Here is a 26,783-nt window from a genome sequence, read left to right as displayed (position 1 = left end):
AAAAAGAATTTAAATATATATTAAATTATAAATTAGAACCGGCCTAGGCCTTAGGTCTAATCCCCTTCTTTATAAAATAGTAAAAACATAGTTACTAAACTTACTAAAAAGGCAATACTCCTCTAAAAAAAGCTCTTAGAGCGTATAACCGCAAAAGATAACGTATATTTTAATTTTATAATATGCCCTTAATAGCTATTACCTTAGGATCTTATTATTTATTAGCGCAAAATAAATAATATAGTACTTAGCATAGGAAATACTACCCCTAGTATAGATAATATTACGGTTTTAATACTATAGGCCTATTAGCTATATATTAATAACTACGTCTATTACTTTTACTAAGCCTATCTCGTATTTAAATACTACCCTAAGGCCTAGTAAGATACTAAAATAATAATAATACTAAAGCCTAACTAGGATATACGTACTTATAAGGGCTAGTACTTAATCTTACTCTTAGCGACCCTAGAGAAGGGGCTAGAGTACTTTATAATTAAGAAGATATCCTATATTATTATTACTTAAAATATACTTAATTTATAAATAACTAGGGCACTATTTAAATAATTAGCTACGAATATAACTAAGGTAATAGCTTATAATATATAGGCTATTTTTAATAAAAAGCTAGTTATTATTATTATTATAATAAATATTAAAAAAGCCTTTAACTTAGTATTATATAACCGGCTATATAATCGGCTCTAGGTATAGGGTTAGCCTAAGAATATTATTACTTAAGTATAGTACTTTAACTAGTTGCGCCGAGCCTTAGTCCGTTATAAAAAATACTAAACTCTTATATCCCCCCTTTTTTATAATTTATTATAAGGGTTACCGATCTTACCTATCCTTTTTTTATTATATACTAAGTAAATTTATTAAATTAGCCCGGAGTTTTTTAAATTCGGCTATATTAATAATTATATAATACTAAGCGTTAAAAAGGACCTTACTAAGGCCACTTCCCGGGTATAATAAATTCTAAATAATATTATTACTTAGGGTAAGGATAATACTATTTAGTTTAATTTTAAAAAAACTAAAGTCCTTTATTTTATAAAGCGGACCTTACTAAGGGCTAGAGATATTACCCCCCCCCCTATTTACTATAGTAATAAAAAAATTAGACTTTACGAAAAGGGTATTATAAAGTAACTAAGTATTACTTTTAATAAAAAGCTACTTTTTTATAACTATATTACTAATTACTAAAATAAAGCTAGGTCTATAACTAGTTATATTAAAAGCCTTAATAAAGTCTTTAATAATACGCCCTTAATTACTATATATAAAGTAATTTATACTATTATTATTCTTAAGGCCCTATACGGTACTAAGCTATAGTACCCCGGCCTAACCCGACCTACTTTTAAGGTTGGGGTTAACTCTAAGATATGTACCTAATTAGAAGTTTAATACGGGTTAAAATTAGTTATTAAAACCCTCTAAACCCCTATTAATATTACCTTAAGGGGCTCCCTCTTAATATAATAGACTATACTAATTACGGCGCTATTACGTAAAGCGAATATATTATTAATAAAGCTTTTCCTAAACTCCCTTAGAAATTATTATATTATTAAGCTTTTTATATTAAACTACTCTTATTCCCTAATTTAGAAAATTCGTAATTATAAACTATTATATAATTATAAAAACCCCTCTTACTTAATTACGCTTATTTAAGTAGCTAGTTAAGTTAAACGTCCCCTATAACTAGCCTTATTACTTTATAACTTCTTAATTATAAATAACTCTAATAATACTTAAAAAGTAACTAAGATAGAAGAGATATAAAGCTATTATAAATAGTATAAATCTCTTTTTATTACGTATATTATAGCTTATATAAATAAGTTATAAATAACTCTAAAGGCTATAAGCTTTAGGTATACTATTTACTAAGGACCGTAACTAATTTATCTCGGGTACTACTACCTCCCCCGGGCTAAGGTCTTTAATATTAAAATAAAAAGGATTATTATAGGTCTTTGCGTAGTATTAAAGCTTAAAAATAAATTTATTATAGTTATTACGGTCTACTTAAATAACTAGGCTATTATTAAGTACCTAAATAATACCCCCCCCTTATTCTCTTAATAAGCTATTCTTAAGTTTAAGGAGCTTATTAAGAACGCTAAGGTCCCCGTTACTTCTTATTAAATGCCTAGCTATAAGGGTATTATAAAGAACGAGATAGTAGACTAGTTAGCTAAAAAAGGTATTATTATAAGTCTCCTTAACTTACTTATACGCCCCTTAACTACCGCTTATATTAAGCGTCGTATTTAAAAAAAATAGCTAATTATACTCCGGGGCTAGTAAGAGGATTATTAACTAGACTTTTATAAGGCCCTTGCTTTATTTATTAATAACGTAGCGAACCCCGAGCTAAAGTCGCTTATATAACGCTAGCTTTACTAGCTCCTCTTAGCTAGGTTTAGCTATAGGGACTATATTATATACTACTACCTATATAACTATAATAATATTAACCTCTATTACTTATATAAAAAAGAAAAAGTACTTAACTATATTTACTACTACCGTTTAGTCTTACGTAGGGGTATATTATAATTTACTTAAACTAACTTCGTTTAGCATTAACTTAGTAAAAACTAGTCTATTTATATTATACTACTATAGAGCTCCCGGTTCTTTATTAATATTTACTTAAAATAAACTAATATTTATTAAAATTAGGTTAGCGCGTACGGAATTAGCTATAGTAATACTAAACCTATATTTATTATTAAATAATACGGCTATAGTAGAGGTATCGGGGTACCCCCCTTAACCCTTATATTAATAAACTAACGTAATAAGACGTGCTATATAGTTTATATCCTAACTAATTATTTAAAATAAACCCTTTTAAACTAAACCCCCCTATTATAATAAGTTTATTTATACGGCCGTTAGCTCCCCTAATAGATATTAATCTTATAGAGCGAGTACGTTAATACGGCTCGTTTAACTAGGATACGTAATAAGCTATATACCCCGTCGGCCTTATAAAGCTTACGTTTATTTATAGCAGTATTAATAGTAGTATTACTCTTTATTTACGCTATATTAACACTTTACCTCACTATATAATATAATATATTACTTTATATTATAATATATATTATATACCTCCCCCCCCTATTTTATTACTTTATACTTTATACTATACTACTCTCTCTTTACTTATTAAAAGAGCTAGACTTTTTACTTCGAGTAGTAATACTTATTATAATATAACGACGGTCTTCTTATAGATATATAAAACACTACTTAGTTAGTTTATTATATTACTAGCGTAATACTTAAACCTTGCTAAGTATATTTACCCTAAGTTATAAGATATTACGGGGGGCTATATATAACTAAAAAGGTTAATCTTAAATTATATATTATACTATCTTATAAAAGGGTATTATATAGGCTCTACGGGGCACGGTACACGGTTTTATAATTTAATATAATATAGTCGCCTTTTGCCTTACTTAAGGACACCACGGCATAAAATAGCACAAATAAATAAATAAACAAATGGTAGCCGAGGGTAATGCATCTTTGACGCAGCATTTCTGTCTGGAGACGTCTGAATCCGAGTTTGTGGTTAGTGGTGCATGACGGCTCTATTAAGCTTCAGGATCATCCAAGGCCATTGCCAGTCCAGCAGGGGTTTCGTTCTCTGGTATTGGGTAAAGTCTCTCTACGGCCTTGCTACTATATTATCGATAGTCTCGCTACCCGCAATCTAGCCTCGCACCTTCTCACGCTTTCTTCCAAGTTCTCCATCGTGTATGTTACGACAGAATAAACTCCCGGATATGTCTATTTACAGAACGTAAGGCAGTATGGTTCATACCGTAAACCAAAGGCCCCTCTATCTCCTCTAAGTCCTAGTACTGTGGCATCTACCTGGTTGACTGGTTCCACTGGTCATGGCGTTCCTTGGTGTGATAAGTGCGCCTACCTTGTCCATGAATGAAGTGAAATCACTGGGAGCGTTGATTTACTTCCTCTTAGAGGAATGAATGTATGCGTCGAACGAACAAGGTGAGCAGCGAGCCATTCAGTCTCGGGGGTGCGGGGGGACGGCCCGGGGCCCACTTTCTAACGGCAGCCGGCGGTCGCGGTGGTCCGGAATCACCGAGCGGGAGGCATTCGCTGGCTCGTCGGGGCAAAACACTTTGGACCCATTTGCAGCCTTCAAGCGCAGCGCGTCCTTCTTGAACGCCACGAAGACGAATATCTTCTCGTCATGAGCGAAAGAAGGCGTTCGATGGACCGCCCGTATGGGTGAAACTCACCCAGCAAAGCTGAGGCAGGTGCCTCAGCACTCCCGGGCTCTCCGCCGTAATCATCAATGCAGTGAACTCGTATACTCCCATAGCGTTGCTTACGCTGCAGGATATAGAGGCTGAGCGGCATAAATGCCGGAAGAGCGGACATGCGGATCAGCGTCCAGGTTCACGGTGTAGCAGTGATGGCTTGCGATAGCGAGGTTCAATCACAAAACAAGTCAGCCCATGAGGCGACATGTTCGCAGTCGAATCTGCCCCTTCCGATCATTATCCGTGCCAAACGTCCCTCCGCTTCCTTCTAGTAAGTTGGGAGCAGTCGCCACTCTCGCCGCCGCCGCCGCTGACTCTTGCTCCCTACCTACCATCTCAGGTGAGCACATCGCAGACACTTTGAGTGAGTTTAAATTGCAGTGAAGTCCTTGCATCGTACCTTGCTTTGACTGGACTGGAATGGAGGACCGGCCGATAGACCTAATGACTATCCAATCCCAGAGGAAAGACGGGCGCTAGCAGGTTCGCGCAGGTTGCGAGATGGTGCATTTCCCAAGGTAATTACTATGTACAAAAGGTAGGTGCCGCTTATGCGACTGCAGGTCACTTTGGGCGCCTCTCAGGGCTGTGAGCCTCGGGTGAGAATTCGCGAGGAACACTCGCCAGCTTACAATGATTTCAAGTGCTCCACGGAACGGTGAACGCAGCAGGCGGTTTTGTTTTCCAAAAGTTTCGGTACTAACTTGATTGAAACAACATGCTAAATACAATTTCTTCCCGTGAACGCAGACGGGATATCGCGTAATTTCCTCCGTACTCTGCTGCTATTATGCTGGACTTGGTAGCTAGCTGCCTTCGGCCGTATTTACCGAATAATATCGTACTGTTGTGATGTGGTCTCATTATGTTGATCGGCCGTTTGTCACTTCATATCCGGGACCTCCATAGCCCAGCCATGTTCATTTCCATCGCCCCAATTTTAAAGCTTTGTTTCCTTCTCGAATAATTGATCTTCTTCTTAGATCTGAAGAGCGCCGAACGTTGCGGCAGAAAGAAGCAAAGCGCCAATTGCAAGTCCAAGCGTGTTCACCCCAGCAGGGACATGCACACCCGCCGCCGCATTAGCGGAAGACGTGGAACTCGAGCTGCTCCTACTCCCGCTCGCCGAAGATGAAGCCCCGGACCCGGAACCGCCCGACGCAACGACGCTCGCCTGCGCCGAAGCGGGCGGGTCGACGTTGCCCGTCGCCGTGGCGGAGGCGTTCACGTTGCCGTTGTCGCGGCAGAAGACCTCGGTGTAGCCCGCGCCCTGCTCGAAGAGGCAGTCCTGGAGGTCTTTGACGGATTGGTCGAGGGCGAGGCAGTAGAGGCCGCAGTTGTCGTAGTAGGCGACCACGTCTGCGTCGTTGCAGCAGGCGGACATGATGTCTGTGTGGTTGCCGCCGTAGGGCATCGCGCAGACGCGGTCGTGTTCGGGGGTGTCGTAGAGGCTTGCGGTGCAGGTCGAGGTTGCGGAGGGGGCGGCGGCTGTGCCTGTTGATACTGCTGTGGAAGACATGTTTGCGGTTTTTGTTTGGGGTGGTTTGGTGTGTGGGCGTGGTTGTGATTTGGTATTAGGAGTTGAGGTGTCGTGATGTTCGTTTTTTGATGCTTCAGTGATTGGTGATGGCGGCTGCGGAATGAGAATAGAAAGAAGGAGTAGAATCACTGGAGCTGGACATAAAGGGGGACGGGGAGGTAAGTAAATATGGATCTTGTTCTTTCTACCAAGTCTTTAGCGAGTCCAAGGAAATCCCATCCCTTTTCTTTCTTCTTCGTTTCCCTGCTTTTTGTCGTGTATTGTTTCCCTGCTCTGGATCCTGATGGGCGCGGTGGCTCCAGTCTGACGTGTGACAACAAACGAAAAAGCTGAAAGCCTTTCTGCTCATCCCGGCAGTGCTCCAGCCGCAAGCCTGCAATGCAGGTTTAGTTGTGCATCCACCATGCTCTCTCTCTCTTTCTTCCCCGCGGTCGATCCTATTAATATTTGGGCCGTTGATTGGGAGACTGGTCCCGTTGTCTGGTGGGAGTCGATCCTCCCCGTAATGGCCCATAATGGCGTGGTTATAGTCCTAGGAGGAGCCTCCTTTGTGTGGAGAAAGGGTAAAAACGTAAGGGAAAAAAGGGAGAAGGAAACATCGCGTTGAGCCGTTGGTTGGAGGCTCCCCAAGCTACGGAAGCTTGCCAGCCCACGTCGTTACATCCGTCCGACGTGCAGTAGTCTACTGAATGGTTTGATGTGCTGGGCTACCATTGGCGTCGGATCGGCCGCAGCCACGGGGACTGGCCGCTGCCCGGCAACCGGCAATCGGGGAGGTAAGGGAGGCACTAACAATTAGATGGTTGCATCCAAAGGACTCGGAACTCGGGAGGCCTGTCGGGTGGATGCTGGTGGTGCTGTGCCACCATCTGTGCCACCATCGGGAACTCTCTTGGTTCCATAACTATCCCACCGGTCCTCAGCGGAGCTCCCGGGAGGGAGCCGGTGCGGTACCCCGCGTGCACCGAGGTCGCCCGGGCTTCGTGACGGGATTTGTCGAGTTTATTGGCTGACCAATTAGAGGGGTTTGCGATACGAGGGAGGGGTTCCACTGGGCGACCGGACACGTCCGCCAAAGTCATCCGCGTACCACAGCCCCTCCGTCGTTACCGAAAAAAGGCGTCCAAGGCAATCGTGATGGCGTTACCAACTCAGCCCAGCCACATAACACTCACATTCACTGCATCTTTAACCCGCCCAAAGAGATCTCGAATGGGATGCTTACTCGGCTCCTTTCTGCGTGAAAAGTGGAAAGGCGGTGTAGTTCACTGCATTCTTAACTCACGCGGAGGGTCTTCAACACCCTTCTCGAATAGGCTGAAGACAAACGTTAGCGGCGGATCCTCTCCAAAGTTGGCCATCTTCTCTGGACTTTCCAGATGATGGTAATGTAGTTCGAATTCTTCAAACAAAGCGAGTTACGCTGGATGCGCGTCGCTGTGGACGCTTGGCATGCTGCGACTCCGACCTCATTTTTGTCCACCAGTTGTGAGGGCTTGGACGCTGGTGCAGGCTGGTGGTTTTTACACTCGATTTGCACGCACCACTTACATCTTCGATGCAGTCTTAGATCAAGTCCGGAACAGCATTCTCAACTTATTTAGAGGGTTGTGGAATGCTGGAGTGCTGGCCTCTGCTCACTTATTGGGCAAGCAGAGGAGATGAGTACGTAGTAGAGAGGTGGGAGGTGAGGGGAAGGGGGTCGGCTTGAAAACTGCAGTTGACTTGTTGGGCGTTGCATCATGCACTGCATTTTTAACTCATCCGAAAGAGGCACAGTTCACCTGCTCCAGCGAATCACTTACCCCCATCTTCAAATAGCAGTGGGAAAAGCGAGGCTGAGGTGCGGGACTTATTTTCTAGTCTGCCGGTGAATGCTTCTCCGTTCGGAGCCGTTCATTGTTTCCGGATCCGAGTGCCGGTGAAAGTGGGTCGCCCAGACGCCGGCTCTTCAAGTGGCCTGTCTGCGTTCATCAGAACACGGTACGCATAGTTCCAAAGAAACACGTACAACAGGGATAAAATTAGAGTAGCGAAGCTTGCACAAAGAGGAAAACGTTCAAGGAGCTTGCCACGACTTGTGATGCCCCAGGCCAAGCGACCTAACCAACGACGGGAAGCTCTTGACCTGGCTTGAGGTAGCCTGCATGTAGAATAAGACAGAGATGTAAGAGTAGATAGCCAAGACTAGGCAGATTGAACGTAGAAGAGTCAGTTTGGGAGAAATCATTTACCATCCGCTTGGGTTTGCTTATCTAGAAGGCTGAGGGAGGCTGGTATAATCGAGGTAGCATATCCCATCGTGACCATGCTTGCCGCCCGCTTGGAATCGAAGATCTGAGTCTCAACTATTCGTGCTCTAGATCCAGTCCTACTCAGTCATATATGCTTGTAAGATGAGCATATCACTAGAACTTACACATTGAGGTTCCACAGTCGTTTAGCTCGGAGACTCCCTACCTCTCATCATGTTACACACAGCCTATAGCCTAGGCACCGTACCCGAAGCAAATACAGCCACCAAGACCAGGTAACCAACAAACGATGAAACTATCACCCATTACAAAGCCTTCTTTTCACAAAACCGTGATGAGGGGGGAACGGGAGAAGCGGGTGCTACCGTTCCGTACAGGACCCAGCCGCCGCGCCCAGCCTACGAAGCACCATAAAATCCAACATAGTCGAAACGTTCACCAAGGGAAAACACTGGTGCAACAAACGGCCAGGATACCCGTGCCATCCCGCTGGCTCCGAATATTCCCCCGCGGACGTGTCAGTACCTATTCTCCGACTCCCTTCCTCGAGGTAGCAAAGAGCCGCACCCTGGATGCTACTCACTCACAATACCTCAGTCATCACAATGTGCGAAGCATGTTGGAAATCTTTTTTTTTTTTATCAACGATGAAGCCACGAGTGGCTCATCAACACCAAATTTCATATTTTTATCCTAGCTCGGGGGTATTCCTGAAAGATAACAATGGGAGCTCGCGCTCCTGTGCCCATGTATCATTAAATGAAAATCACAAAAAAGAATATCTCGCAAAAGTTTGTCCCCGGCCGTAGAACGCCTTGCTCGGTGACCGTGGCTTTTTTTGGTGTATGCAGCCCAAATCAAAGATCCAAGTAATTACTCCGTCGCTCGTAACCGGTGAAAGTAGCACTTCAGAGGCAACCGGTTAGACCTAGCTCGAGGTCTTGCCTGCCATGCTCGCCTTCGTCTAATTTTGATTCATAACATGTTGGTAAATGTATTTGTGGAGATGTCGGAGGGGAATGGAGTGCTGGGTTGGGCTCAGATTCGGCAGCACGCCGATAGGTGTCCCCAACTAAATCGTTCACCCCACAAAGTAGCCCGTCGAGTCGACAATGATGACTCTCTAGATCGGATCTACGGATCTAGTTCTCTGCAGCAACGTTTTGTGAAACCGCAGTGCTGAAACTGAACGCCATCGAGCCTTACGAGGAACGGGGGTCTCAGGCGTATCGAATCCTCCATCCCCTCCCTCCGCTACAGCGTCGAGACTCAAAGGGTTGAGACAGCCGCACGAGGGAATGTGGCGTACAAAGGGGGGAGGAGAGGAGGCGTTCAACCGATTTCTTTTTAGGGTTTCCCACTCAGCGATAGATCTAGCGATTGGGTGATGTGTGGCGTTCCTTAGTCGTCATCCAAGCTTCGCCCGCCGCATCACCCGCTCGGTTCAGTCTGAGCGTGGTCGGGGTCCACCTTGGCCAGACGATGTGCCTCGGCTGTGTGGTTTCGATGGTGTAGTGCGCTTGATTTGTAACCCCTCTTTCAGGTGTCCTTTGGCCATGATCCAATCTTCGCGATCGTTGTCGGCAGGGTGGGATCCTCGTCGCAATTCGTGCCGTCCCATATCTTTGTGCTAAATTCTTGTGTAGCCCACGGGGCTTGGATGTTTGGCAATGCCAGTGATTTCTGAGCCGCCGAGAGACCCTTGATCGATGAATCGTCCTCAAAGTTGGTGATATCGAAAGAGTCGTCGAGGGTGAGCTGACTCGCCTGGCTCGTACTCGGTTGGTGGCCTTGATTGGGAGGGACCCTTTCGATTTCGACGACTACCTCCCGCGTTCTGTAAATCGCCATCTTGGGCTGTCCATCTGCATCGGTAGCGTTCGCGGCACCTATCGAAGGTCTCCTACTGCTTGGGCCGGAGCTGACGGCAGCGACGTTAACGCCTCGCAGTGCGGGTATCTTTGGCTTCGCAACGTTGTTGAGTTCGATGGGATTCGGAGGCTGGCTGCTGATCGTAGCATCGATGCCACCAACGGGGCGACCTCTCGCGTAAGTGGGTAACTGCAAGCTGTACTCGGATGGCTGGTACGAGTCTCGGTTGTTGCCGTTGAAGTCGGCAGCAGAGAGAATGCCGAGATCGCGTTTCCGAGCAACCTTTCCAATCAGCTCGGCCATCGACATCTCGATCTTGAGCTTGACCATGTATGCCAAAGGGTGGAATTGCATATAACTATAGAGCAACGTTAGTACGCGGTACACACTTACCCAAAATCCATCGCCATGTCCACAATGAGAATTTGAGTTTCGCGCAAGACCACCTACACAAATGTGTTGTTGAGACTCATCATCGCAATGATGAGCACGTCCATGCTCAAAGAAAACCCAATGATGAACATGTTGAACTGCGTCAGTCGCTTGTACTTCGTCAGGCCGTGGGTGACCAAGTTCTTCTGTACGATGCGGACGAAGTAAATGTTGAGCGCGCCATCGACGATCAGGTAAATGACCTTTTCGCAGCGATCCCACCACTCGTTGATTTCGATATATCGTTCTGATACCTGTAACCGAGCCGGCACCCAAATGTTGTAGACGGAAATATTGATGGCGGTAATCAGTACAGCGACGCCCACTTTAAGTCGCCATGCCCGCTTCTGGTTGGTAAGAAGAATGGCGCATCGATTAATGATAATTTGGAGAAGAAATTGAACCTGGAGAGCCCAAGTGGTCACTGTGGTGGTCAGTGGATGGCCCAGCAGACAAGGTCGTACAAAGTAACTTACAGATGCAAAAGTAGAATGCAAAGCTGAACATGTCGGCAGTAAGTATCAAATCGACAACATCTTGAAGTAGTACTGATGACTTACCTTGGCGGTATGATGCCCTTGAGATGCAGCCAACATATAATGCTGAAGATGGTACACACGAGGATCTCTAGCCAAATCATCCAGATGTAAGAGTTCCGGTAGATACGATCGCCTTGCCGCCTGTACATGGCGGTGGTCTGCTTGATCGCCGTCCATACTGTGAGCCAGCCGAAGCCGAGAGTGAAGCCCCAGGCCAGAGATGCAATGACCATGTCATCTTCGGAGACCTCTTCGAGCTTGAAGTGTGGGGAGAGGAGGGTCATCATGATTGACCAGCCTGAACATCATAGCAGCGAGGCTGAGACATTAACAGATATTATTCCGTATTTTGCTTCATGATCGGAGAAGGTGGATGTTAGTGGATAGTTGAGATGAGAAGGGAAAAGAACTGACAAAAGGGATTAAACAACAGAACTTACCGATAGCATGGTCAACAAAGAGTGGTTCCACGACGTCATGCACGATTGGAAGTGAAAATTCGGAAAATGTCTAGCAGGGTCCCGATCTGACTGTTCGAAAAGTTGGGCTCGTTCGTGGCCGGTTCAAGAACGGAGAGCGGACGAGCACAGGAAGGGGGCTGAGAGTTAGAATGCGCAGAGGGCTGGTGTTTTTGAGGCGAGCACTTTAGTCTAGCAGCAAACACTCAGAGTAGCGTTGCGATCGGACCCAAGACGTCGTGTTTCATGGGCGAGTCAGGGAACGGTACACGCACAACGGTACGGATGGCGTCGCCTTCAACGAGCCAACACACACTAGCACTAGAACGTTTTTTCACTGCAGCATGGAAGAAAACCAGCCTTCTTCCGCAGGTAACCCACGCTGGAAGTAAACGGCGGCTTCATCCTTCCAAGGCGAAGCCCAGTCGGGGTAAGCGTTAACGCCAGAGAAGAAACCATGCAGCCCCGGCCATTCCGATGGGAGATGAGGATCAGAAGTAACGTTCGCTAGTGGGTGCTGTTCTCCCCCCCAATCGCGAAAACGCAAAGCATGTGAGCAAAATGGTCATCCTCCACAGGGCAATTCCAGTCCCCCAGTCTCCTGCTGAAAGAAGATGGCCCTTGCTGGCTGACAACGTGGAGGGAGCAGCCAAAACTCTGCTGATGGTGCCAGTGGAGAGCGAAGCCAAATATTGAACGACATGGAATGCGAGAGCGGCAGAAGATCGGCCATGGGAGCGGTGAGGGACATGTCTGCAGCTGCTTAAGGCGTCGATCCCTGGCAAGGTGCCATTGGGACATGACTTGGTCGTCGGCATTAGGGCGGGCGACTTAACCCCAAAAGAGACTTTCGTGGCTGCGAAGCTGAGGGATGAGAGGCCTAACGAAGGGAGGGAGTGGGCAGAAAGAAGAAAGCTTGGCATCTGATCTTCGCTGCGAATTCTGCGCTTGGGGACTGTCTTCTCGTCAGCGTAGAAACGTACATGGACGAATCGAACACGAGATGCTACTGTTGGCTCCGGGATCACCCAAGCCGGTCTTTTCTTCTATTTCAAAAGTCCGTACGGATAGTTGAAAAGAAGTACGGGGAGCACGTGGCTCGTGCATCTGGAGTCAAGAAGCTGCTCGGATTAGCCCTGAGCTGGCGGAGGTGGCCGACAACCTCCTGTATCTTGAGGACAAAGCAGAGTTTCTTGATGCTTCGCGCGAAACTCCCACCCTAGATTGGCAACGTATGCTTCTCAGGAGTTAATCTGGTTCTGCAAGAAGACGGCGGGAATGCCGCGGGCGCCGTGTAACCATCTCGAGGTTTCCTGATCAAACCCCGTAAAACCTCCTGGACGAGCCGTAGTAGCGGTGCCGGATATGGCACTCCGGGCACTGGAAATTGTCCAAGTAAGGGCCATTTCATATTAACAAGACTTCGTATTCCCTCAGGCTTCGGGATACATGGATGTGCTTGTCGGAAGTGACTGTGAAGGTTTCGACCCAAATCTAGCCCATGGAACGTGCGCCGACTATCGTCTTGGTAATTGGAAGATGGAATCCGCGGCTGCTTGGGGTTTGAAGAGATGGAAAGCTTGCATTGCATTTGCCGTCCTCCTGGCTCCGCTTACGCATAATAGCTATCGGATATTGGAGGTTTCGGGCAGTTATCTTGGAGCACGTCGCCCCCATCCTTGAGCCGAGGTCATATTGGTGTGGCAGGTCGGCTTTTCGTTGGAAGGATTTAAACGCGCGTTCTAGGAACGTTCCATCGAAAAGACGGGATGCATGGATTAGCGAGCCGGCACGGATCTCATCTCCTTCCTTCTTTTTCTTTTGAGCGGGGAGATTCGGTGGAGTTCGGTATCTCGCAGCGTTGCAGTAAGGCGCAAATACAGTGTTGGCGAAAGACACATGTCTCTGCATACAATCGCATGCTGCAGTCAAACCGAAAGTTGTCGGCATAATTAGCCCCCCTGCCAAAAGTCCATATCCGTAGGGTACTCGAGTCATCGTTTGCGGGGCATCCGAAGGTTAGCGGCATGCAAAAGACAAGCAGCGCACTGGAGCCAGAACATCACGTAATGGTTTGTGATGTCGTTGTGAGTCTAGGTCGCACCGAGGCTATGGTTCCTTTCCCGCAATATGTTCGGCTAGAGGCTGATTGACAAGAAAGAAAGCTGCGGCATTGAGCCCCTGAGGAGCGGGCCGTCCGCAAATCTTCTCGAAGCCGGGTTTCACGATGGGGCTAGTTCTCCCATCTTGGCTCCAATGGCTCCAAGATTAGCTCGAGGTCCCAACGCATGGGGATGACATCTTTCTCGGCCGTTGGCCGCATCAACCTAGCGGAGAGACCGGCAGCGATGTCGGCAGCAATAGCGGTAGGGTTGTCGTGCATACGCGGGGGAACCACCACTTCATGAATCAAGTCGTGATGATTTTGTTCGATGGACGACACATGTGCGACAGATGTGCAAAGGGGTGGGTATCGATTTTAGAGAGGTCCAATTACCTGGCCGGTAATAGGAAACATCTTTTCCCGCCATCTTCGGGGCCGATTAGTCGAACGCCAGTCTGTCAGCCCGGCAGCCGATTAGCTTTTCGGCGAATTACAAGAAGCTTCTTATTGACGTTCCGGTGGCATACCACAGTAGTCCTGGACGCGTGGGAATAAGAAGGAGTAAGCAGATGTTGGCGAGTCATTGGACTCAGTCTAGCCGCCTGTGAGGTTTCTAGTGGTCTGGCGAGATGGGACGGACAGAACGACAACACAGAAGGTTTTCCAAGTGTCCCCACCATTATCGAATGGCGCACCGAGAGCCGAGAGGTTTGGTCGTAAGACGCGAATGAGGTAACATTCGGGGAAAACTCCGGCGTCTGTCAACTGCCGTATGGCGAGGAGCCCGGATCTGTCATCTGTGTTTCGAGTATGCATGTCGGCAGCATCTACTACAATTAGTTAGTAATCTTCGGGCCGCGGGCAACTAGAGAGTTTCAGTAACGGGCTTTGAATCTAAAGGTTCGACGACGTCCCATCCGAGGCCTTCGCTCGCCGTCTCCAGGAGATAAGTTGTCATCCAATGTTGTGGTCCAAGTCATCTAACAAGAGGTAGTTGTAATTCGAGAGCAAGTGTATACGTGCGTAGTAAGGCAGTGAAGTTGGAATATCGGATCGGCGATGTGCAGTGGGATGGATGGAGTGGAACGGTGGGAGGCTGTGGAGTCGTGGAGGAAGATCCCAGCAGGTGGAGAATGGCATCTGTGCTCGCTGCCTGCTGCCCAGGGAAGAGCTTGATGCGCACATCACCCTCCCATTTCACGTAACAGCCTCTCAAAGGTGTGGTCGGTCCATACCATGGACATTATGCACAGTCAATTACAAGCTCCAGCTTTATCAACTAACATTAAGCTCTTGTATTACTATGGTGTCATTCCTTTTCATGTACAAGCACGCCAAAGATATCTATGTACCGGACCCCAGTTTTGCTCTCGAAATCAACTGCAAATGCCATAACCGGGTTGGCACCCAGCACCACAGTAGAGATCCGAATTACCACACCATCCATTCTTGCTGCAGCATTGGTAGTCACCGTTGCCTCGGCAAGTAGCTATTCCTGCACCACACGCACCGTCTCTTGCGACCGGCAGCCCTGAGCTCCCACCGCTGCCTGAGCTACCGCCGGAACTACCACCGGAGCTGCCACCAGAGCTGCCTCCTGAATTGCCTCCTGAACTGCCTCCGGAGCTGCCTCCGGAGCTGCTTCCCGCGCTGCATGTGCCAAAGCCCGGCTGGCAACCAGTTCCGCAGTAAGCACTTGTCGTCCCGCAATATCCATATGCACTGCAGCAGTATCCGCTACCGCAAGATCCAACACCGGGACCGCAAGAACCAGGCTCGCCTGGATTGGGCTGTGTCGGTGTTGTCGATGTCGTCGGTTGGCTAGAAGATGCTGTCGTTGTTGATGGTGCCTACTTGTTTGTCAGCGGGGTGATACTCTGTCTGGAATTCGTTCACCTACTTGGCAGCTCGCGAGTCGCGTGTCTGCTGCAGCTCCCTGCAGCCAAATTTTCATGGTGGCCTGGAAAGATTTGCCGTTATAGGGGTTGCCGTCACCGCGAGTTGCCTCCCAAACAGCCACGCCTCCGAAAGATGGCCGGCAGTAGTACGCGCTGATGAGATTATTTGCCTGCTGATGGGTGATATAGTTCCCAGCATTGGCGGCATCTGAAGAACCAGGTAGGGTGATGAACACCTTTGCGCCTCTGCTTGGGGTGTTCGATAGCCATTGAACCCAGGCATCGAACGTGAACCCGGCTTGCTGATATGTTGAACCAGGGGTGTAGGATGGGTTGCTAGCTGCCCAAGTCGCAGCTGAGCAACTAGGGGTGTTGTAAAATTGGACAAAGATCATGTCGAACTTGGCGGCGGAGATCATCGCAGCCATGTTGGCATCTGGAACGACGCATTGAGGAGCGCCAGTCAGGTAGTATTGCTTCGAAGCTGTGGCATAGAATGTACGCAGAAGGGTCACTAGGGCAATGTAGCCTTCCGAATTGTCTGCAGGTAGCTAAGCATCAGCTGCCATTCATGGAACGCATCGACCAGGGGACGGCGAAGATGTTAACACACCTGTGGATGGATGCTCTATATCCATATCGAATCCGTCAACCTCAACCGCTTGCCCGTTGTAATCGAATGGACGAGGCCCTGTCCAGTTGGGATCTTTCGGTCCGAACATGTACCACAAGTAAGTTGCCAGGAGTTCACCCTCGTTTCTGCCTGTAAGCTGGTATGATACCACGCCACCTCCGAGTGACAGCAATATCTTCTTGCCATACTGCTGCTGGCATACTGGAATCTGAGCGTTGAGACTAGGGCAATTTGACTGCAACTGATCTTTGGAAGGGTCGATGACACCGTTGAAGCCAGGACCTGGGTAAACTTGGCCGCCGCATCGATTGCCAAAGTTTGTTCCAGGGTATCCGTTTGCCTGGGCTGGGAAAAGATGCACGAACGAGAGGACAATTACATCAATCTCGGGCTGCTGGCATTGGTTTATTAGGTCGCCCTGATTCGGACCTTGCCCCTGTTACATTGTCAGTCCCAGAGTCACGAAGACGATTTGAAAATGAGTCTTCTTACGTAATAGACAACAACATTGTTTTTCGAAGTTGGGTCGAAAGCTGCAGAACACCATGAGACTGCTATGCTCAACAAGACGAACATCCTGAGCAGCGCCATTGCAGCAAAGTGGTATATGGGGAATCAAGGGCAGACAAGCGAAAGAAAGAGACAGAAGAGGACGACAGGTTTCTGACAGCCAATATTGGCTTGAACACAGGAGTCCTCGTGATGCTGGAGGCAATGCGGACTTCAGTAACGATGACGTCGGCGCCCAAGTCTAGGAAACTGGGAAGGCGAGTGCAGTTGCTGGCTGCTTCTCCATAATGAACGCATTTCGAGGGTAGTTCTTTCTCTAAATAACATCTAGAAAGTAAAGGGACAATCGCACCTCCCGCAAGTTACATCTTCCATCTTCCAAGAGCCAGGCGCGGACCCCCTCCATAACGGCTCCTCCTTCTCTCCTGCGGTCCTGCCGTGGGCGGAAAGTGTCCAGAAAAGAAATGCGGCGGGAATAGTCCTCCCTCCCCGCTGGGCGTTATTGCGATGCAGAATTCCGCGACAGAGTCCGATGGCGTCGTCAATCCAACTTTCCCCGTCACGTTCCCTCTTTTCTGCAAGGGCGACCGTTACCCCTTGACTCATCCTGCCACCAAAGCCGATAAAGGGCAAGATCGCGTGAAGAGGGGGTTGGAGCCATCCTCTACGCGACGCGTCAGAAATGTGCGGGATCTACTGGATTGACTATCGAGGTTGATTTCAGCGTCATTTTGAATGGTTCGAAGACCATCACTCCTTTGCTTCGTGTAACCCCGCGATCGAGCCTTTCCGGACGGCCGAAACATTCGGGGCTTTCGGTGGGGCCGTGCCGCCGAGACCGCCGAATGCCCCACCGAAACCGCCGACCGAGACCTGAAGACTCCGTCGCACACTTGTTGCTGCCTGCCTTTATCCAAACTTAAAAGAACCTCGATTCGTGATGATTTCATCTTAGACACCATCGACTTCAGAACGACGAATTTCAAATATGGTCCTCCTCCCTCAGACGATGCGCTCTCTCGTCGCGCCGAAGCACGGCAGCCCTGTCGGCTGGGAAGTAGCTGAAGTGCCGGTGCCGACCATTACCAGCCCCACGGACGTGATAATTCGAGTAAAGGCTGGAGCTGTCATGAAGGGCGACTGCCAGAGATCTCAGGGTTCTCCGATCGTTGCGCTACGCAAAGAAAGGTACGTTGAGTACTGGCCCATGGGCCAAAACCTCATCTGTAGGGCTAACAACTTGTTGTCTTCAGTTTTCCCATCAAGATTGGCTGCGAGGGCTCTGGGATTGTCGTAGCTGTCGGCGCGGACGTAAAAACCCTCAAAGTAGGCGACGCAGTCTACGGGCTGTGCTTCACGCGGCCAGCCTTCAGCATCCCCGACCCAGGCTTCTGCTCCGAGTACGCCGTTGGGCCGGAGAGACTTTTCCTGCCCAAGCCGCCGCATATGAGCTTTGAAGAGGCTGCATCTCTTTTGGGATACACCGTCACGGCGTACCAGGCCATTAGACGCGGACTCGCCATCGCAGGACAGGAAACGCTGGAAGGCAAGACCGTCTTCATTCCCGGAGCCCTGAGCGGTGGAGGCTTCAGCGCGATCCAAGTTGCCAAAAATGTCTTTGGCGCCAGGAAGATTACTTCCACGGTTTCGACTCCTAAGATGAGCCTCGTTGAGCAGCATCTTCCGGGGATGGTTGATGAACTTATTGATTACACCACTACGGACGTCGGCTCTGTGATACCCAAAGGAAGCGTGGACTTCATGTTCAACACGCAGTGGAATACTATGGGTCCCGCAATACCTCTTCTCAATCCCAAGACGGGCATACTCATGTCTATCGCATCTATTCCCCCGCCAACATTGACAAAAGAGCTCCTTGGGCCAGCACTGGTTCCCTTCTGGGCTGTCTGGGTGTTAAACTTGGCCCAGCTTTGGTACTCGTTCTTGTTACGCGGCACCAATATCAAGCATGAATTCGTGTCTGGCAATCCCGAGAACAGAGAGGACTTGGAGAAGGCTGGGGAGCTTATCGCTACTGGCAAGGTCAAGGGCGTCTTTCGAGTGGTGGACCTGGCGGACTTGAAATCGGTGAAGGAAGAGTGTGAGAAGGTGAACAGTGGCAAGGGAGGGATTGGGAGATGCATAATAAGGGTCGAGTCTTGAAGAACCGTCTCATTCGAAGCTTACGACAAACTTTCTCATCAACATCATGCACATAATTTAATGCAGATATATCAAGGAATCGACATCTCATCTCACTATGTTTCTTAGCATTGCCAAGTAATAGGATCCATTCGATTGCGCCTCAACAGACCTACATCTCATACTCGGAATTGAAGGCCGTCGACAGAATGAGAAACTGTCATTGGCTTGGTATCGAAGGATTCGTGTACGTAATCGTGTCGCATCCCTCGATTTAGCTCAGGTGGCGCCCATCAGCATTCAGATTGATCCAACGTCAATTCAACTTACCAGGACGGCGGTAAATAGTTTGAGAGGTTCATCACACGACTTTTCGCAATCGCATTCATGTCAAAAGACCAATCTCTCCGCCTCCCAGATGGCCGCACCCTCAGCTACACCACATTCGGCATCACCCCACAACCAAACCAACTAACAATCTTCCACTTTCACGGCCTCCCAGGCTCCCACCACGAAGGCCAACCCGTCCATGAAGAAGCCACCAGGCGCAATATCTGTGTTGTCGCCGTAACACGCCCGGGCTACGGCGGTTCAACCTTCCAACCCAACCGCACAATCCTCTCCTTCCCGCAAGATGTCCTTCACCTAGCAGACAACCTCAAAATCCAGCGCTTCGCCGTGCTAGGTATCTCCGGCGGTGCTCCGTACGCCCTCGCATGCCTGCACTCCATTCCACCACCACGGCTCTCCGGCGTGGCAATCGTCTCCGGGATGTTTCCGTCGGAGCTAGGTCTGAGCGGCATGATGCTCATGAACCGCCTGCTCTTCAGCATTGCGCCGTGGTCACCGGGTCTCATTGAGAGCATCGCCGACTGGGAAGTGGGGAAACTCGCTCGAGATGCTGAACACCCGGAAAGGCTCGCCCGAGCGACGGCTGATGCCTTCAAGAGCCGTCCGGTTGAGGATCGGGAGGCACTGTACGCCGATGATGGCAAGATCTTGCGAGTGTTGGAGCAGAGTACACGCGAGGCATTTCGTGAGAGTAGTTGTGGATTTGCATGGGAAGCGAAGCTATTTGGGAGTCCTTGGGGGTTCGAGTTGAAGGATTTGGTTGTACAGGAAGGGAAGTTGGTTATTTGGCATGCGGGCAAGGATGTCAACGTCCCATTGCGGATGGCACAGGAGGCAGCGGGGATGATTCGAGGTGCGGAACTCAGAGTCGTTCAAGAAGAGGCGCACATCAGTTTGATTTCACGTCGAACTGGTGAGGTAGTCGACACGCTCGCAGGTATGCTGGGCACATAGAAGTTGAAACTTGCCGTAATGGTCTAGAGTTTCATCTAAACTGTTCAAAGTTGCTAAGTTCCGAGCCACGCAATCAGCTTTCGAACTCCATTGCTAGGTATTGCTATTGCAAGTGATTGTTTTCTCTCTCGCTCTGCCACATGCGGGGATGAGGTCCCATCTTGGGTCTTGTTGGTCGCGTCCCGGCTGCCCGCATTCACACATCGTTGCATGTTGGCTGCGCCGTTGAGGAGTCCCACTGCGAGGCAACTGGTAGGTTTTTGATTTGCTCTTCATCCTTGTTCCATGCAGGGAAATGGAACCAGGCAAGTGAAATAACATCGTATAAGTGATGTTGCATGCATATTCCAGGCGCTCGCACCAACAACGGTGTATCCTCCGGCGAGGGACTCGCAACCCTTGAGAACCCCTCTTTACCCAGGTCTCGTCTACTTGAGTCACGGGTTGACCGGTGATACTTGCATTCCAGTCTCCAATTGCGCTTGTCCTTGCCCGACATCTCAAAACAGAGCACCAGCAATTGACATCGAAGATGACCAACTCTTCACCCAGCCCGGTGGCGGCGAATGACAGGTCAGAAACAGCATCGCCTAATCGTGAACAGGCCCTGACCTCGGCCAACGAAGCTGCTACTCTAGAGGTCGATGATACAGCTAGCGTTCGTAGCCTTGTTTCTCGAGCCGATCAAGTTGGGTCAACTGACTTGGAAACTGCCTTACTCTAGATTAACGCATCGGGCTCCAGTATCAGTGATCAAATGTAGAAGATATTGCTCATGATTTTGGTGACGCAACACTAACGCCGTAACTAGCTCGACCTACACGGCGTCTTTAACCTCCAGCGCGATAGACTATCCCACCGAATACGGCCGACGGTATCATGCATTTCGTGCGGGAGGTAAGTGACTCGATACACCTGCTTGGGTCTAATTTCGCACCAACATGGGCTCAGGGCAAAGAGACTCTACCAGTGACTAACAGAGAACCAGCATATTTGGGACCGAATGACGAGGTATTCCGAAACCCTGAGAATATATGCGCCCAGAAAGCAAGAACAATCATTGACTATTTACTTCGTATATACAGTTAGAGATGGACCGACTGGACTTTCATCACACCTACATGGTGAAGATCCTCGGCAGGAGGCTGTTCTTGGCTCCAATTCCATCCGAGACCACCCATAGGATTCTTGACATTGGCACCGGTACTGGCATCTGTAAGCAACGCCCGAGATCAAGTTGGTTGATTGTTGCTAACCAGATGAGTATGAAGGGGCCATCGAGGCAGCAGACGTCTTTCCCAACGCAGAGGTACGCGCTCCGCTATGCTTGTGTCCTTAACCAACTAATTGCTCATAAAAGTCTACTCTTCACAGATCTTAGGAAACGATTTGAGCGCGATTCAGCCATCTTGGTAAGTGTTGTGGATTTGAGGCAGTACTTCCCATTGACCAATTTTCAGGGTTCCGCCGAACGTCAAGTTTGAAATTGACGACGTTGAAAGCTCCTGGGTAAACGAGCAGAAATTCGACTTCATCTTTTGTCGATACATGGCCGGTTCTATTGTCGATTGGCCCAAGCTCATGAAACAAATCTACGCGTATGCCTCCTCTAGACGGTCGATAGGCCAATACTGACCAAAGTCCTAGAAATCTCAAGCCTGGAGGCTGGGTCGAGTTTCAAGACTACGACATCAATTATGTCTCGGAGGACGGAACACTGACTGAAGAGCACCACACTGACCGGTGGAGTAAACTCTTGATCGAGGCCTGCAGAAAGATTGGCCGTGATCCCTGCATCGGACCGTTGCTCGAAGGCTGGGTTAAGGAAACAGGATTCGTCGATGTCGTCCATCAGAAGTTCAAGATGCCCATCGGGCCATGGGCCAAAGATCCTCACTACAAAGAGATTGGTATGATGAACCTCATTCAGCTAATGGATGGCTTGGAAGCATTCAGTTTGAGGACCTTCTGTGGCGTCCATGGATGGACCAGAGAGGAAGTCTTGGTACTGCTAGCCGAGGTACGCAAGGAGCTAAAGGCCGGGAGCTTCCATGCCCATACTGCGATGTAAGTCTCCTTTCAATTGCTTCGACTAGTCTTTATTTATGGGAGAGTTGACTGACGCTGTCTTTGATAGCCACGTGGTTTATGCACAAAAACCAGATGAAGAGGAGGTGGAGGAGACCTCTTGATCGCGGGAAAGTGGATGGCACAAATATTACACATATCGATGGGGGGATTGATCGCTTTCCCGAGGTTTACTTCACTCAAGTCTGCTCCAGCGCATGCATTAGAATCGTCTTTCTAAGAACAATAATGATTGCGAAACTCAATTTTGTGCTACAGTGTGGCTCACATGTCATGGCCAGAGCATAATCGCCTTGAAATCGCGCGCGATCGAACTCAGAATGCGGGTGAACTAGCGTCTGTTCAGGGCAATTCCGGGTGAGACATCACATCTGCTAACGGGGATCTCGAGGTATGGTGCTCATTTATAGGTACCGGATGGAACCGATGAAGATCCCGCTCCGGCAAACTAGGCCCGATGCGTCTTCAAGCCCGCTCCCGTTCGATCCATCCGGGCTGATTCTCCAAGCCATCGACGCCCTGGTTGCTATTTGACGAGAGTCTCGCCCCAGACACCTCACCGAAACCGAACGATGGTAGCCGGAATCAAGCGAGACTGTCAGCCTGGGAGAGGTGGCTCTTTGAACAGCCATGCCGCCGAGATGGACCCTTTTGCAGCCATGTCTCGTGGACCTTTTGTCCGGAATGCGTGTTATTCGTTGCCAGAGTGCAACGAGTGATGGTTTTAATGGAAGACCCCCTCTCTAACCTGTCTGATGGTGCTATTCTTTCTCTTGAAAGTGTTTTTCGGGTGTCACAAAAACCGTCAAGGACGCGCCATATTCGATTTCTTGGCGTTCACCAGAGATCAACTTCGAGATTGCTTATCAGAGTCACCGCCGTTGATTGACACCATGCGGACAACCTTGGTGGCCCTTCTCGTCGGTGTGACGACAATCTTCGCCCAACAGCCAACTCTACCCGATGTTCCCGGTCTTTCACTCGACGATAATCCCCCATGCGCTGTAAGAAGACTGGAACCACCCCATCGGCAACTAGATACGGCGGTGTTAATTTGAAGTGAAGCTGCCTTGCCTCCTCGGAGGCCTCAATCAAACGAACTGCCCCACGAATGATCAAACATGTCTGTGTCAGGATGACGACTTCATCAAATTCGTGGAAGGATGTGTTGTTATGAGCTGCCCGCTGAAATACGCCATCAGTAGGTCTCAGTCCGCCCCAGTGCGGAAGTTATCTGTCTGACGTCTACTTCAGTCACGCAAAATATCACCTGGACCGCGTGTGATTTCCCTCTGCACAATGAGGTACCAGCCACGAAAGTAGCTCGGATCGTTCTGTTCGCGATGCTTCCAACACTCGCCATCATCCTTCGGCTGATAACGAAGTTTGCTCGGTTATCGCCGTGGGGTTGGGATGACTATACTATTATTGTGGCATACGTAGGTCGCCGACCAGTCCGGAAAGGCCTGACCAAGACACTAATATGATGTTTGAAGATTATACTTGTGGCGTACGTGTCATTGCATGTCTTTCGTAAGCCACCGAGGGATTCTCAATTCCGAAAGTGCGCTGACATTATTGAACAGTCGAGGATAACGGTGCCGGGAGAGATCTATGGACTCTCAGTAACTCAGAGATTACCCATTTCTTCAAGGTATTCAACGCCTGCCGCTTCTCCGCGGACGTCATATCGTCTGTATGACTTGTATCTGGGGCTACTGTTGCTAACATCAAATCTTATAGGGCTTCTATGCACTACAAACATTATATCATTCCTGCATCGACATCATCAAGGCATCGATTCTCTTCATGTACCTTCGGATTTTTCATCTGCCTGGCGAAAAGATCACCATTGCGTTGTGGGTCACGCAGGTCCTCAACCTCATGAACGGCATCATCTTCATCTTCGTTGGCCTGTTCCAGTGCAATCCCGTGAGTCTTGCATGGACATTCTGGACAGGGGATGCGACTGGGAAGTGTATGAACTGTCGGATTGGAAGTCCAATTCGACCGCGGCATACAGCCGACTGCGCAGGGGCCAATTGGGGGCCCTATTTACGATTATCGTAGCCAGCCCAACCTACGGTTGGAACCTCCTTTTTACACCTACTACGCAGATATTCATATAGTTCAATTGATCTCTTCGTCAACTACGGTTCGAACCAACTACCCTGTAATAGGGATACCAACATGAACATTGTATATCTCGCGCTGGCACACGCAGGGATAAACATTGCGCTGGATGTTTGGATGCTCATTCTACCCCTGACCCAAGTTTGGGGCATGAATCTGGCTCGCCGCAAGAAGTTTGCGATCATGTTCATGTTCAGTCTCGGTCTATTGTGAGTAACTCAGCGTTCATCTCATTAAGCATCGCGGATCACTGACACATTCGGTTCAGTCTCACAGTCGTAAGCTGCATCCGAATCAAAGCAATCTTGGACTTTAGGAAAGATCCGCTCAACCCTACCGGTAAGCCCCTGACTGCTTCGCTCCACACGATGAAGCCTGAGTACTGATGCATTTCACTCCATCGCAGTGGCCATGATGCCGAGCGTCATTTGGACGGACCTTGAGCTTTACGTTGGAATTTTCACAGCTTGCATACCGACTCTTCGTCAATTCTTTGTTCGGTTCATCCTTCAACAGTCAGAAAAGAAGAAGCGTTTGAGTTCAGCTGCGGCTGAGTATAGAGGCTCAATGCTCACGCCCAAGAAGGGCGGGTCGCAGCAAATGAGCGAGCTCGACACCATAGACGAGAGCAGCCACCATAATTCTCCATAGAATCATAGTATGAGAGTAAGATTGTAGGGCTTACCTCGTCCGTATGTATAATAATTAAGTGTAGACTTAATGTTGGTATATGTAGATATCAAAGATTAAGGTTGCTACCCGCAGTGGAAGAAGCTGGACTGCCTTTTCCTATGGCTATCTTATTCCTATGGAATGTTACTTTGTGGAATCTGATCACCTTGATTGACCATAGCCTAAATCTTGTCGTTTGTATATTGTTGCTGCCTAAGTATTGTTTCGAGGATAGACAAGGTGAAAGGAAAAGTCGCCGTCTCTCCAGAAATTCATTCGTCAGATCGTGGGCTCCTGCATTCAAGCGCAGCTTTATTAAACTACCTCGAAAAATTACTAAGCCTTATCGGTGCTATACGTAGTTTAATAATGATTATGTTAGATTAGAAGTCTAATTCGACCGCGGCATATAGCCGACTGCGCAGGGGCTAATTAGGGGCCCTATTTACGATTATTATAGCTAGCCTAACTTATAATTAGAACCTCCTTTTTATACTTACTACGTAAATATTTATATAGTTTAATTAATCTCTTCGTTAATTACGGTTCGAACTAACTATTTTATAATAAGGATATTAATATTAATTAGTAGTTAAATTTTATTATTATAAATTAGTAAGGTATCTCGTTATATAGAAAAGACGACTTTTTAATACTATATAGGATAAGAGATTCGTATTAATTAATTTTATAAAAGTAAATAAAAAAAGAGGTAATTTTTAAATACCGTACGGAATTAAATAATCGTAGCCCTTTATTACTTATAAAAAGTCGACGTTTATTATATTAAATTACGTTAATTAATAAAACTATTTAAATAACTAGCTTTTTATTATTACCCCGAGTAGCTTTTTTACTAAACGACTTTTTTATAGCCGGCCCGCGATTAGAAATTAACTAGTTAAATTAGTAAAAAGAAATACTTATATAATAACTACTTACTTAATTAATTAATATAACGAACGAGCTTAATAATATAATATAAAAAAGTATTATATAATTAAAAAAGGGGATCTCTAAATATAGATATTCTTATTTAGTAATAAAAGTAATTTTATAAAAATTATTAAGCTAAGAGATTTACGGTATATAAAAAAGTTTATTATTATAAAGATCTTATAAATACGACTTTAAGCCCGTAATTTAAACGACCTTTTTATAACTCCTTTAACTACCCCCCGGGTATTACTTAGGAATATAATATAAAAAACGGTTTAATAAAAAAAGAGGGGATTTAAAAATCTTAATAATATTAAGTTAAGAGTATTACGGATTTTAGAAATTAACTTAAAAAAAAAGCGGCTATTTTAAAATAGTCCTACGACCTCCCGTTAGAGTTATTATTAGCTTAAAAAAAGGCTAAAAAAACGAGGATTTAAGGGGAAAAGAAAAAAATCCTTTAGAGGGCTACTAAAGGGCTTCTTTTTATATTAACTCTTAGTATAAAATTACTAATTTTAAAAAATTAACTAAATAATAAAAAGGATCGTTAATAAGTAATAATTACTTAACCGTAATTAAGCTATAAAAAAGACTACTTAAAAGATATAAAATAGGGTACTAAGAGGCTATAAAAAATAAAATCTCTAAAATATTTAACCCTATTACGTACGAGCGATAAGTAAGTATTTTTAATAAGTTTTTAAAATTTACGATTTTATAAAAAAAAGGGCTTAATTTTATTAACTATATTTAATAGCTTATATAGTTCTTAATAGCTTATATAGCTTTTTTATAAGCCGCCCGGTATTTATTTTTAATTATGTTTATAAAATACTACTTTAAAAAGAATAAGTTAAAAAAAAAAGCTATTTAGAAATTATAAAAAGTACGAGGCTTAAGAGGCTAAAAATATATAAAATAA

At 47.2% G+C, this 26,783-nt stretch overlaps 11 protein-coding genes across 11 annotated transcripts; 4 read left to right on the top strand and 7 right to left on the bottom strand.

The window, feature by feature from the left end:
- Nucleotides 1–4,075: 4,075 nt before the first annotated feature.
- On the bottom strand, nucleotides 4,076–4,394 carry CLUP02_14074 (uncharacterized protein; the record flags this gene model as incomplete). The annotated part of the gene is made up of 2 exons (XM_049293007.1): nucleotides 4,076–4,255; nucleotides 4,314–4,394. The coding sequence occupies 2 exons, from the start codon at nucleotides 4,392–4,394 to the stop codon at nucleotides 4,076–4,078; spliced, it is 261 nt and encodes an 86-aa protein (XP_049150153.1).
- Nucleotides 4,395–5,316: 922 nt separating this feature from the next.
- Nucleotides 5,317–5,856, bottom strand: CLUP02_14073 (uncharacterized protein; the record flags this gene model as incomplete). Its single annotated transcript, XM_049293006.1, has 1 exon — nucleotides 5,317–5,856. One exon carries the CDS (start codon nucleotides 5,854–5,856, stop codon nucleotides 5,317–5,319), a length of 540 nt encoding a protein of 179 aa, XP_049150152.1.
- Nucleotides 5,857–6,665: 809 nt separating this feature from the next.
- CLUP02_14072 (uncharacterized protein) lies at nucleotides 6,666–7,238 on the bottom strand (the record flags this gene model as incomplete). The annotated part of the gene is made up of 2 exons (XM_049293005.1): nucleotides 6,666–6,886; nucleotides 7,163–7,238. 2 exons carry the CDS (start codon nucleotides 7,236–7,238, stop codon nucleotides 6,666–6,668), a joined length of 297 nt encoding a protein of 98 aa, XP_049150151.1.
- A 535-nt stretch (nucleotides 7,239–7,773) lies between these two features.
- On the bottom strand, nucleotides 7,774–8,178 carry CLUP02_14071 (uncharacterized protein; the record flags this gene model as incomplete). The annotated part of the gene is made up of 3 exons (XM_049293004.1): nucleotides 7,774–7,837; nucleotides 7,953–8,064; nucleotides 8,112–8,178. 3 exons carry the CDS (start codon nucleotides 8,176–8,178, stop codon nucleotides 7,774–7,776), a joined length of 243 nt encoding a protein of 80 aa, XP_049150150.1.
- Nucleotides 8,179–9,671: 1,493 nt separating this feature from the next.
- CLUP02_14070 (uncharacterized protein) lies at nucleotides 9,672–11,262 on the bottom strand (the record flags this gene model as incomplete). The annotated part of the gene is made up of 4 exons (XM_049293003.1): nucleotides 9,672–10,362; nucleotides 10,455–10,860; nucleotides 10,913–10,935; nucleotides 10,997–11,262. The coding sequence occupies 4 exons, from the start codon at nucleotides 11,260–11,262 to the stop codon at nucleotides 9,672–9,674; spliced, it is 1,386 nt and encodes a 461-aa protein (XP_049150149.1).
- Nucleotides 11,263–12,927: 1,665 nt separating this feature from the next.
- Nucleotides 12,928–13,431, bottom strand: CLUP02_14069 (uncharacterized protein; the record flags this gene model as incomplete). Its single annotated transcript, XM_049293002.1, has 1 exon — nucleotides 12,928–13,431. The coding sequence occupies one exon, from the start codon at nucleotides 13,429–13,431 to the stop codon at nucleotides 12,928–12,930; it is 504 nt and encodes a 167-aa protein (XP_049150148.1).
- Nucleotides 13,432–13,666: 235 nt separating this feature from the next.
- Nucleotides 13,667–17,529, bottom strand: CLUP02_14068 (chitin recognition protein; the record flags this gene model as incomplete). The annotated part of the gene is made up of 15 exons (XM_049293001.1): nucleotides 13,667–13,833; nucleotides 13,931–13,964; nucleotides 14,032–14,074; nucleotides 14,178–14,367; nucleotides 14,404–14,431; nucleotides 14,523–14,748; nucleotides 14,890–14,989; nucleotides 15,048–15,387; nucleotides 15,438–15,976; nucleotides 16,049–16,505; nucleotides 16,562–16,646; nucleotides 16,724–16,828; nucleotides 16,932–17,243; nucleotides 17,334–17,452; nucleotides 17,509–17,529. 15 exons carry the CDS (start codon nucleotides 17,527–17,529, stop codon nucleotides 13,667–13,669), a joined length of 2,766 nt encoding a protein of 921 aa, XP_049150147.1.
- A 38-nt stretch (nucleotides 17,530–17,567) lies between these two features.
- Nucleotides 17,568–18,742, top strand: CLUP02_14067 (alcohol dehydrogenase; the record flags this gene model as incomplete). The annotated part of the gene is made up of 2 exons (XM_049293000.1): nucleotides 17,568–17,767; nucleotides 17,833–18,742. 2 exons carry the CDS (start codon nucleotides 17,568–17,570, stop codon nucleotides 18,740–18,742), a joined length of 1,110 nt encoding a protein of 369 aa, XP_049150146.1.
- Nucleotides 18,743–19,108: 366 nt separating this feature from the next.
- On the top strand, nucleotides 19,109–20,026 carry CLUP02_14066 (uncharacterized protein; the record flags this gene model as incomplete). The annotated part of the gene is made up of 2 exons (XM_049292999.1): nucleotides 19,109–19,301; nucleotides 19,356–20,026. 2 exons carry the CDS (start codon nucleotides 19,109–19,111, stop codon nucleotides 20,024–20,026), a joined length of 864 nt encoding a protein of 287 aa, XP_049150145.1.
- A 532-nt stretch (nucleotides 20,027–20,558) lies between these two features.
- On the top strand, nucleotides 20,559–22,218 carry CLUP02_14065 (methyltransferase domain-containing protein; the record flags this gene model as incomplete). Its single annotated transcript, XM_049292998.1, has 10 exons — nucleotides 20,559–20,684; nucleotides 20,751–20,785; nucleotides 20,838–20,923; nucleotides 21,015–21,037; nucleotides 21,112–21,241; nucleotides 21,298–21,335; nucleotides 21,401–21,438; nucleotides 21,487–21,624; nucleotides 21,674–22,093; nucleotides 22,164–22,218. 10 exons carry the CDS (start codon nucleotides 20,559–20,561, stop codon nucleotides 22,216–22,218), a joined length of 1,089 nt encoding a protein of 362 aa, XP_049150144.1.
- A 1,379-nt stretch (nucleotides 22,219–23,597) lies between these two features.
- CLUP02_14064 (CFEM domain-containing protein) lies at nucleotides 23,598–24,898 on the top strand (the record flags this gene model as incomplete). The annotated part of the gene is made up of 6 exons (XM_049292997.1): nucleotides 23,598–23,624; nucleotides 23,701–23,739; nucleotides 23,858–24,046; nucleotides 24,185–24,456; nucleotides 24,516–24,586; nucleotides 24,654–24,898. The coding sequence occupies 6 exons, from the start codon at nucleotides 23,598–23,600 to the stop codon at nucleotides 24,896–24,898; spliced, it is 843 nt and encodes a 280-aa protein (XP_049150143.1).
- Between the last annotated feature and the right edge of the window lie 1,885 nt (nucleotides 24,899–26,783).

The sequence above is a fragment of the Colletotrichum lupini genome, chromosome 7 (genome assembly GCF_023278565.1).
Source record: "Colletotrichum lupini chromosome 7, complete sequence".
NCBI lineage: Eukaryota > Fungi > Ascomycota > Sordariomycetes > Glomerellales > Glomerellaceae > Colletotrichum > Colletotrichum lupini.
This window is presented reverse-complemented; position numbering and strand designations above follow the sequence as displayed.